Consider the following 12,474-nt stretch of genomic DNA (forward strand, 5'->3'; position numbering starts at 1 on the left):
CTATATCTCTATGTATGCTTAAATCTTTATAACTACGCAACGGATTTTGATGCGGTTTTTTTTTAATAGATAGAGTGATTGAAGAGGAAGGTTTATAAGTATAATAACATCCATTAAATAGTGGAGAAATCAATAATAAATTACAGTTTCCGAAGCAAAGCGAGGGCGGGTCGCTAGTAAAATATAAAGTAAATACCTTAAGTACATTTCGAGAGTGTCTGTATTTTGAAAATCTTGCGTGCGAACACTCGGGATCGTGTCATAGAGAAACGTATTTTCTTCAACTTCACACTGATCAATGAGTGCCGAAACTCAGCGTTACCCCAAATAAATCAACCAATGTCTTCAATATTTTTATTTTTTTATTGCCCTTGTAGGCAGACGAGCATACGGCCCACCTGATGGTGAGTGGTTACCGTCGCCCATCGACTTCAGCAATCCCAGAACAGAGCCAAGCCGCTGCCTACCAAATTGAAATTTTAGCTAATAAAGTAAATAACAATACGAATATAGTTGAAGATCGACTTTTATCTGGCTAACTACGTGTGTGACGGAATCGTGGCCAGATAAAGGATTTGCAGTTTGTTTATTATGCGTTGCAAGGCGGCGCGGCGCGGGACGGGTGTCAGTGCGCGCGCGATGCGTCCGCCGGTGCACGCGTGCAATTTTTGCGCAGTACCATCCCACCTATTGTAAAGAACGCAACATGGCTGATTGGTCTCTGCTGCACCGCGAGTGGGCCGACTATTACAACCCCTATCTATACCAAGGGTACCCGCCGTACCAGCAACAAGGGGTGGCGGTTCCACAGAATGCGCCCCCGCCGCAAGCGCAACCGTATAATATGCGGCAGAATTCGCCGGCTCTGGCATTGCTGCTGAATACGCAGCGTAACCAGATGCCTCTAGATCCTATTATCTGTCCCCAACCCAGCGGAAGTGATGAGCAGCCACCCAAAGTGTAAGTCACTATCGATCTTGTACATTTATACATTGAATATAACATGATTTGATATTATGATTTGTTGTATAAAAATTCAATAATTCACTACTGCTTGTCGTTGGTTATTTTTTTGTAAAATTTTATCCAATGTATTAAACAATGATGGGATATTATACACATAGACTTTAAAGCAAAATTCAAATCATTTTTATTTATTAGATTTTTTTATTGCTTAGATCGGTAGACGAGCTCAGAGCTGATATAAACGCACCACCCATCTTGAGATATAAGTTCTCAAGAATAGTTACAACGGCTGCCCCAGCCTTCAAACCGAAACGCATTACTACTTCACGGCAAAAATAGGCAGGGTGGTGGTAACTACCCGCGCGGACTCGCAACAGGTCCTACCACCAGTAATTACGCAAATTATAATTTGATTGGGCGGGATTGATTTTTATTACACGATGTTATTCCTTCAACGTGGAAGTCAATCGTGAACATTTGCTAAGTACGTATTTCATTAGAAATATTGGTAACCGCCTGAGATTCGAAAACCGGTGCATCGCTCAACACGAATGCACCGGACGTCTTATCCTTTAAGCCACGACGACTTCTGGATGCTGTTACAAACCATATAAACACCAAATTAAACACACACATGTAACATTCTAATTGAATATAATTTGAGAAAATTAATTAACATTTTACTAGTTCACAATATCTTGATTATGATTTACATTAAAGATAGTCTTAACAAATACTAATAACCAGTGGCTAAACAAATGCGCTCTTGCCTGCTATTGAATTTCCTAAAATTAAATTCTTGTTCATTCGACACATCTCACTTCAATACTTCACAAATCACCGAGCCAATCGATGATTTTTGATTCACTTAGTAGCGCGTTTAGCAAAATTTATTCACTTTTCTTTATATAAACTAGACACCCAATTGAGTAAATTAATACGTATTTTTCCTTTACTTTGTAAAGTTACTAAAGCTACGGTACATACACACGAATCTCGAAAATAGAAAGCACAAGGTATTTTTCGTTGAACTTCCAGAATATTACGGAAATTTCTTTTTCATTTATAAAGAATATGGCATTGAAAAAAATAATGAAATACCAAATAAGAAACTCTTGGTGACACCTATCTACCTTTAGTTGGGGCCTTAAAACATCCTTAGGACCGCGGACTGCCCCAACTACTGCTGACCGCCAAGTCTCACATACACCGCGTGCCCCCTACGAGCGGACATCTTGTATTAGGTGCGGCAATATGCACGAAAAAGGAAATTTAGAAAAAAAAGGGTGCGTGTACTTATGTACGCGCGTAAGAAGCTTTATTTTTATTAAATTTATTTATTTTTTTTTAAATATTAAATAATTATAAAAAATATTTAACGTTAAAAAATTAATGCTAATAACACTTTTTTTTACGAGTGTACATGCGCGAAAGTTCACCTGCGGCTATATTCAGACTCGCCAAGTTACGTCGGTCGTATTGTAATGAGCGATTTAGTGGGCAACTTCTCACTCTCATAAATTTTTCATAACGCGCCTAAAGAAGTATAAATTCAAAAAACACTTGTCTACCTTTAACTGAATATGCTTTAAGTTTCGTCATTAAAACGCACGGTAGGGGAGAGGGCGAAAAGGCGCCTTTTGGTTGTTAGAGCATCGACTAACGACCGTCGCGTCTGCGTTGACAGACTACACAAACCCACACCGGGTCCCCCACATAGACGTAATACCGACATGACTAAGGCTGCACGACAATTTTCACCCAGAATGACAAGATCTCAGTAATGATAGAAAATAAACCTGAAAAAAATCATTCTTGTTTTGGTGAATTATCAAATTTTATGATAACAATCGATAATTTCATCTTACTTTCACGTCATTATGGATCCTCCCGATCCATTAACGGTGCTTTTAGGTACCTCAAGCACCGGTCACCGTCCTCGCCGAACCCATCGCTTGTGACGAAGGGCTCGACGAGTAAATTAACCCATAGACACAGACCATTGAGTTTCTCGGCAAATCTTCTCAGTGGGTCACGTTTCGATCCGGTAGTAGATTCTGCGAAGTACTGCTCTTGCCAGGGCCAGTGTTAGCAACACCGGTTTGAGCCTCGTGAGCTCACCTACACGTCAAGGAGAAGTTGAAATAGCCTCTCAAGGCTATCAGCATTGGTAGCGGGAAAAAAAAAATATTTTTTAAAAGGAAATGAATGAAATCCAATACACTATCGAAAGTACTTAATATAAAATGCTGCAATAATTATTTAATCCAATGGTATTCTTTATTTATTGGCGAAGATAGATGCATGACCTCACAATCCGCTCGGTCTTAAATCGATCCTATACATAAATCGCAACATAAATGCCGCCGTTGAGACATTATGTAACAAGCTAGCAGCAAACAATCGCGAGTTAGCCAAGAATTCTTAGTTATAAATGATACTGATTAAAAATGTATTTGCTAATATTTTGTAAATTGAGTACGTAAGGTAACGTATCATTATAGGGCTAAGCTGTCAACTTAAAATAATTAAATGCAAAATAAAAGCGTATTATGAAACCACGCAGTACTACCACCGCTCTACCAGCCTATCAATATAGGTACCTATATCAGAATCTATATCTGCCGTGGAGCACACGATCACATAGGCAACGACTTGGCTTGTGCCCCTAGTATTACCGACGTCCATTAGCGACGGTAACAGCTCATTACCGTGTGGGCCATTTTCCCGTATTTTTCCCGTACAAAAAGAATAAAAAACATATCAAATCATGATATTCACTTTTGCAGAGTCTGATAAGACTTTAATACGATATAGGTTTACCATAGGATACCAACGTTACAAAGACGTAAAAAACTAGTTAAATATATTTGCTTTTCAAATAAGTCGCAGTGTTTCTGTCGTAATGTTGAAACATCAACAGATGAATTTTCTATTACATATTAAAGAGCTGCAGAAACCTAGCGACACGAACCGTATCGTATTTTAATGAGCAAATATTATTATCATACCTTTTTTTTGCTGCAAAAATAGACAAGGTGCTAGAGAGGTGCTACAATAGCTCTAGGGTTGGAAGTTTTCCTCATCGACCGTACTTACAAGACCTGTACTGACGGGCTTTTTTTTCAAAGTTTGGACATCTTCTTGACAGGGTAAAAATTCAATACACGAGAGACAGAGAAAAATGCCTTTGAAGAGTTTATTGTCTTCCATACCCTTCACCTCTTCAAGAAGGGGACAAGAAGAATTGACAAAATTGCCACTGCGCTGGCAGAGATGCGTTGATAACATGGGCGCATATTTCAAAGGATAAAAAAAAGACTTTAACTTTCTGTAAACGAAACGGGAATTTCATAGCTAAAGATTTAACATATAGAATATCATTTTATAGCTTTAATATAAACATAGCAGTGATCGCGTTGAAAGCACCACACCTTAGTGCTATGACCGAGCTTGACCTGTTAAGTAGGGCTCTTTAGACGGATAATATTGATGAATTAAAACCTACATTCTGAAGGTTTTTATTTTCGTACACATTTTCTAATACATTGCAGATTTATAAACGATATAATCAGATTTATGGATTTAATCTTGATCTGATTTTAGACATTACAACTGAAAATTGTAAAACTGATTTTAATTTAGACTATTGTTAAGAAGTAAATCATTTCATCAGTTGCTAACTATACTTTCTCCTCGTACACACAGACATATTACATTATACTATCTCAATTAACTTTTCTTTATTGACTCATAAAACACAACCTATCCGTAATATTCTGCCAAAATCAATAAAAAACGCATCACGTCCTTACGGATCTATCAAATCCAAAATACGGACCCTTGTATTAGACGCCTTCAGCTGTAATACCGGTCACTCACATGCGCACGAATACGCAAACCCGCAAGTGTAGGACGACATTTGCAAATGATTATGCAAAGTTTTCGCTGCATTCGTGGTTTTCCAAGCTGTGTCGGTTTTTTAACAGACATAAAAGCGCGCGAACCGCGAACCTTCGCGTAGTCTCCCACACATTCGTTTGCCCAGTTGCGCCGACAATTGCGAAGGTAACGGATGTATCGCCATTTTCATAGTTCGTGACGTCTACTGTGTAGCGTATCTTCATCAAAAGAAATCCCTTAAAAACAGCATGGCTGTTGATGATGTCTGGGAAAGAATTGAAAACTCTTTTTCTCTTCAATGTTCTATTGACGAATTAAAAAGGAGGAGAAATTCGTGAGACATTCGTAAACAAGTGTAGGAGGAAGCGCAAACGGGTTCGCAAATTGAGTATGCGAACCCATTTGCACAGCCGCTAGGTTTGCGAATGAATGTTTGACGGCCCTTCATTGTACGAATGTTTGCGCGCATGTCAGTGGCCGGCATAACATTAGGAGCCGGCTTAGAGACCCCGGTAACCATACTCGTCGAACTCGGCAAGGGGCTTGTCGTGCAACCTAACCCATGCATCAGCCCGCTGAGTTTCTCGCCGGATCTTCTCGGCGGGTCGCGATTCCGATCCGGTAGTTGATTCATCCGCGAAGCAGCTGCTCTCGAGTTGTTAGGTCTCCTTCGGAGGCGCTCGGACGGCTGGTAGCTAATTCCACCCTTCCCCCTGGCTGAGTCTTTGGTCACCCACCTGTCCTGGTGAAACTAGAAAGGCCGCTTTTCCAACAAAAATCAATCAATAATAAAAAATAAATAAAAATGAAATCGATAATGTCGCACAACCTACACACTATTTTTAAGTACGTCCCAAATATTTCGTTAAATTGACGTCCACGTTCCATCTTTTACATTTTATGTATTTCAAGCCAGATGATTCTGTTCTTAAGTAGTCTTTCTGGCTAATGACGTGATAATGGCCGCCTTAACCCCCTACTATTTCCACATCAACCGTTCAGAGTAGTCGTACCAGTGCTTTCGTTTTATTTCTCTATGATTCTAAGTTTCAGCATCTATTACGACGAGGTGATCTTTTCGCAGGTACGACTTTAATACCCATCCTGTCTACTTCCTCTGTTCAAAGTATATCTAAAGTATATTCAAAGTATCTGCAACTAGATGACTCAAAGATCTTACATTGGACAGTTGTAAACATATCCTTTTGTTCTTTAAGTTCTAGAGGCGGCTTAATCACGATGACACGTATGCTTGTCCCTTTGTATACAGAGGATGTATTTATATCTGCTTTTTAACTAGTAATTCTAGCTCACTGAGTTTCTCGCCGGATCTTCTTAGTGGGTCGCGTTTCCGATCCGGTGGTAGATTCTGCGAAGCACTGCTCTTGCTAGGGCCAGTGTTAGCACTACTCCGGTTTGAGCCCCGTGAGCTCACCTACACATTAGGGCGAAGCTGAAATAGCTTCTCAAGGCTATCAGCAACGGTAGGAAAAAAAAAGTAATTCTTAGTATACGCTTTTTTTTTTAATTTAGTTTGCACAAATTTCCTTCTAGTAACTTCGAATTCGGTAAGATTTAGGTATAGTACATACATACAGCTGCTATGTTTCACTACACGCGCTGCATGTGACGTGTGAACGCGCATTACTTTGATGATAAAGCCTTGCTCTGATGCATTATTGGAGCGAATTAACAAAATGATTGGACACATCAAAATAACGGACACAAAGGCAATAAATATTAAAAAAAAAACTATTCGTTTTTAAAAATTTCCAAGTCGTAAATGAAATCGCCTAAAATACCCTTAGTAAAAGCAAACCATGTTTGTACAAAATCGTTACAAGATGAACGGAAAAAACCCTAACGAGTATCTTTTGGCTACGTATGAAAATTTTATGAATATCTCATATATCGAAGTATTTTTGTCGTTTCTATAGCAATTTCTCCTCCCCCACATGACAAAAATATGCATACACATCCTACAACGTTCTTAAAATACTTTGAGACATCAAATGATTGCGAATACAGTTCTTTTATAAACAAGTAGGCAGGTGGTAGGTTGTATTGTTATGCAGCGCGGTTAGGCATCACTGTTATTTCTATTTTTGCTATTTTAAGGATAGCACAACCATAAAATATTAAAATTAAGACTTATAGCTCGTGTCTTAAGACGGGTAGATGGAGGCATTCCTATCCGTGTTTTCTACGGCCCCTTTAACTATTTAGTACCAGGTGAGCCCTGAGCTAATCTACCTATATCTACCTATGAAGAATATTACCAAACCATATCCGATCCAAGCGACTGGGCAACGCAAAGCCGCTGTCGCCCTCTTACAGTGAGTCGCAATTGCGATCCGATGGTAGATTCAGCGACTGTCCTTGCTAGGGCTAGTGTTAGCAAATTCGACAGGATGAGCCCCGTGAGCTCGCCTACTCGTTCGATAGGAAGTCAAAAAAAAAACGAAAAAAATAGACTAGAATTGAAGTTATTCATTTATAAACCACAGTAGACACAATGGCTTAGTTTTAGTTAAGATCAACGTAATCGAATTACAACATATCAAATTTTTTATCACACAGCTAATTTTTTTAAATCACAAATTGTGTACCCAAAGATTCAATGATTTATTTAAACAATATCTTTGAGTGCAATCCACCGAATAAACAAGTATCTTAAATGCTATTATTTCTATACAAATCTGTGGCTTTAGCCTGTGCCTAGATCATATTGATAGGTTCATTTCAGACTCTGTAGCCTGAGTGAAACTATCAACCATAAAATCTAGTTACGCTCAGCTCTGATGGAGAACTTTGTAATAGCTTGTGATACAATTTATGATCGCTTGTGAACTAATGCAGTTACACAAGAGCGTAGGACAGGATAGTTTGCTTGCTCGCAACTGAATTGAAACATAATAATTTCCATTCGATCAATGAGTGTACTAGAAAATCGTAAAGTCGGTTACAGGCCGTCTTAGATGACTTTAATCCTTTTCATTATAATAAATACGGAGTATTTAGAAGATATGTAATACGAATTGTTACACAATTCTACGTTACAATACAATAATAATTGCATCTGGAATTCAATTATGGTATTTAGATCTATGTACGTTCACGTATTATGTCACTGGAGAATTAATTTGCTCGTAATATCGACACTCTAAAAATTCGGGCCTACGAAACGAAATAAAAAAAAATTTCCTAACTTGACATTGACTGGGCGGCGGGATGGATGTAATATGGTCTGCAGCAACCCTGTCCCGCCATTTCAATAGCCCCGACTGGGTTCCGGTCTGGTCTGGGGCAGGGCGTCGGCTGTGAGGAGTTTTTAGTGAGGTTCAACTCTCACATACCCCACCTGCCGCGCGGATGGGGATCAGGCGATATTCTCCCGCGGAAAACAACAAAAAAAACTTGCAATAACTAAGGCAAATCGGCCCGGTCAAATATTAAGTATTACCGCCGAAAAGTGAACACTCGAAAAAATTTATGTTTGTTAAATGAGATGTCTCTCATAAATGGTTTTCCTCTAAATTGTGTTTACATGCAACCTTCAAAATGAATAGATTCTGCCTTCGGTCATATCTCACGTACGAGCATACTACTAAACTGTCTCGCTCCTGTTTAATCTAGCTGTCTACATGAACAAAATACAATTTAATTTATTAAAATTGAAAATATTTATAATATCATAATCTAATACGCATTTTTCAATTAATTTTGGTTGTAAAATACAAAAATACGTACAACAGTTTGCTAAATTATGAAAATCCTCATAAATATTTTTTTACTTACAAACGTTTGTTTAACACATTAAAATCTATACAATTATTAGTTAATTATCAATTAAATCGTACCTGCACTTGACTCACAACAACACCATTCTATGGTAATTTAAAATATCTGATAAACATAAATAATCTGGTGATCGTTCGATCTTGAGGAAATAACAAATACTTGAACATTTTAATGCAATACTATGCGCTAGTGATACATATAGAATGTTGATTTCAGTTTATAAAATTAAAATGAGTTGTGTTTGATTGGAAGTCGTCGTGGCCTAATGAATATGACGTCCTATGTACCAGACAATATTTAAAAAGAAGCAGTTGCGCTTATTGTAATAAAATATGTATATCATTCCCTTATCTTCAACCGTTGTAATGATAATCAATCCCTAGAACAAATACTTTTACATCATACGATATGTCGTCATCGCTGTCTTGTTGCTATAAGAAATTTTCTTTGCTTCTCTGTTTCACAAGCGATTTTTTTTTTATAATTAGCCACTGACAGCTTTCATAAAGTTATTAAAAAAACGTTCGGATTATTTTTAAACTTGTTTTCGAATTAACAATATAACTTTTTTTTTTATTCTTTATTAGAGCCATACACCTATTAGGTTAAGTCGGCTACAATATAACTTAAAAAAATAAGAAAACACGTAAAATGAATTTAAACCTTGAGATGGCAGTGATTACTGTCGAATTTCGTTTATCGAGCGAACTCTATATTTACATAAGTAATATAAATATCTACCTACTGATATAACAAACATTATATTTTCACCAAATTATTAATATTATAAGAACTGTTTACAATCACGAATATTGCATATTTTAAATAAAATAAAAGAAATAGTACTCTTGTAGCCGAAATCTTAAGCAATTATATCTTTCACAAACCTCTCACTCTTCTATACTCTCCTTAAATTAGTACTTTATGTGTGTATTCAAACATTTAACTGTATAATATATGTATTTGTGCTTTTATGTGTTTTATTGATAGGGTAAATGAGCATAATTTAATTAATAGGTTTAAAAAGTGTATAATAATCTTCAATTTTCGATGCGAATACACGATTTTTATTTATATTTTCACAATATTTTGAGAGTTTGTCCAGATATAATTTTTACGAAAAAAGAGGGCCTTGATTTATTATATAATAATATAACAAATACTGCGCTATTAAAAATAACATCGTTACAATACATAACTCGAGATGTTCCTTGGCATTTTTAGTTAAATTTATAATCAATTTATTTTAGAATAAACAAATACTCAAAAACAGTTGCACGATTTTAATGATAAAACACCGCGTTAATTAATTCACACAAATCACCCTGTACGCTATTTACGCTAGAGCGATACTACGATGAATTGATTGATTAGTGATAAATACAATAGATGATTTATGGGTGTGTCGTGGTAACAGTATCTAATTATTTTGAAATGCCGTTGTCATTTGATTGAATCTTTATGATGGTTTACAAATAATTCTTGCAATAAAGATAATAATTAGAAGTATTAGATGTATACATTTTTTTTGTACGACTTGGCCATCAACCGTTCTACACTGTAATGGTGAGAGGGGCTGCTAATTTTAAAACTTGGCATGACTCGTCGCGCCGCACTAGCTTTAACGCAAGAACGCCCTTGCACTTTTACTATCAGATTTTTTGAAACAGATGCAATAAACTCTAAAAAAAAATTGTGATTCCATTAAATTTACACCATACTATTACAAAAAAACATAACTGTCTTGAAAGGTTTTTTAATCGAAGCATATTAGTGTTAAAAACAAAAGTATGTCTTTCAAAGAAACATTGTTAGATTTAATACTGAATTAAATTTATTCTATTAAATAAATTGAAATTATATGTATATAATATATGGTAGGTACGGTAGGAGACTTTTAAATAATTACAGGTTATATTTTATTTCCGATAGATAAACTTCTATAGAACGATTCTATCGATTACTGTCATATGTCATAACAATTTCTCATCATGATTTCCAATGTGGTTGGTACACAGTTCGCAAACTACGTCGACATATTATACATTCATAACTTTCAATTTCTCAATTTGTCCCTGCAAAATCTAATGTAATAAATATATATTAATATATCAAAATAAATGTTTCGTTGTATATGATCTATGCGCTCGCATGTTTTTTTTTAGTGGAAACTGAATGTTTGTACAGTTATTTTGTAGTTGTATGTTCTTCTTTTTCTTATCAGCCCACAGACCGGTCCTGCGTTGCTTGCATCCAGCGGATCCCCGCGTACGTCAATAGGTCGTCGGTCGATCTTGTGGGAGGCCTACCCACGTTACGTCTATATATTAGATTGTAGTCGTCGTGGCCTAAAGGATAAGACGTCCAGTGCATTCGTCTGTAGCGATGCACCGGTGTTCGAGCCCCGCAAGCGGGTACCAATTTTTCTAATGAAATACGTACTTAACAATTCTTCACGATTGACTTCCACGATGAAAGAATAGCATCGTGTAATAAAAATCAAACCCGGTAAATTATAATTTGCGTAATTACTGGTAGTAGGACGTCTTGTGAGTCCGCACGGGTAGGTACCACCGCCCTGCCTATTTCTGCCGTGAAGCAGTATAACGCCCTTCGGTTTGAAGGGCGGGGCAGCCGTTGTAACTATACTGAGACCTTAGAACTTATATCTCAAGGTGGGTGGCGCATTTATGTTGTAGATGCTGTGAGCTCGTCCACATACTAAGCAATAAATATACATATGTATATGAAAATATCAGTGAAAGTTTTTTTATTGCCCGTGTAAGTGTGTTTTCGTTAATTTTCGACAGGACGCGAGCTAATAGTTTTAAAAAACCGATGCCTTTCCTTCTTCAATTTATTCCTAATTGAATCTTAAATGTTTTTTTTATTTTTTATTGCTTATGTGTGAGGACGAGCTCACAGCCCACCTGGTGTTAAGTGGTTACTGGAGCCCATAGACATCTACAACGTAAATGCGCCACACACACATGTTCACGTTTAATAAATTTTTTAACGTATTCACAATAGCAAAATCATAAGTAATGCTAATTATTAAAACTTATCTTTAAATTTTGCGATTTAACTCGTAGCTGTAATGCACAAAACAAGTTAACTACTATGGTAAAATAAGAACGCGCATAAACACATGGATCATATTTCACAAATACTAAGAATAATAACAAGGATCCTGTTTATACTTGGAAAATTTATAAATCCATTGCTTTACATTTTTTTTTTCTTTTTATATATCTTGATTCTCCTAAACCTTTGAACGAGCTCAGCGATTACATGAGTCCATTGACATCACCGTGTGAATGCCGCCTCCACCGTGAGACATGAGGTCGAAATCTCAATTGTATTGTGTAACGGCTGTAGGTACTGCTCTTCGAACATATGAGCGTGTGACTACTTACTTCGCGCCAGAAGTAAACAGGCGAGCACACTCCCCACTCAATATTAAGGCAATGTTTTTTCACTGACCGGGTGCATTAGTTAGCGCCCCTGATTACTTAACCGGGGGTCGTGGGTTCGATTCCCACACCAGGAATTCGTGTTAATTTGATATAATAAAAATATATATAGTATAATGTAAAAAAATAAAAATATTTGTTAACACTGAAGCTCGTCAATCGTCAAGAACATAGTACTTAACTGTTTTGTCTTCACTAATCAATCGATAAGATGTTAAAAGTGAATAAGAATAAGAAAGAAATAAACTCAGGCGCATAATCAAATAGCACATCAAGAGGTTATTGGAGCCCACACCTATTCCTGGGAAAGAGAGAGAGAGAGAGAGAGAGA

The 12,474-nt window shown here is 36.8% G+C and overlaps 1 protein-coding gene across 2 annotated transcripts in view; it reads left to right on the plus strand.

Annotated features, from left to right (window-relative positions):
• The first annotated feature begins 608 nt into the window (after positions 1 to 608).
• BmMET2 (juvenile hormone resistence protein II) overlaps positions 609 to 12,474 on the plus strand; it is a 41,086-nt gene continuing 29,220 nt past the window's right edge. Inside the window, exon 1 of one of the 2 annotated variants that reach the window (XM_012693418.4) lies at positions 609 to 960. In XM_012693418.4, coding sequence (XP_012548872.1) covers positions 707 to 960 — 254 coding nt within the window. In that variant the 5' untranslated portion in view covers positions 609 to 706. 2 annotated transcript variants of the gene reach the window in all.

Source organism: Bombyx mori, chromosome 1 (genome assembly GCF_030269925.1).
Source record: "Bombyx mori chromosome 1, ASM3026992v2".
Classification (NCBI taxonomy): Eukaryota; Metazoa; Arthropoda; class Insecta; order Lepidoptera; family Bombycidae; genus Bombyx; species Bombyx mori.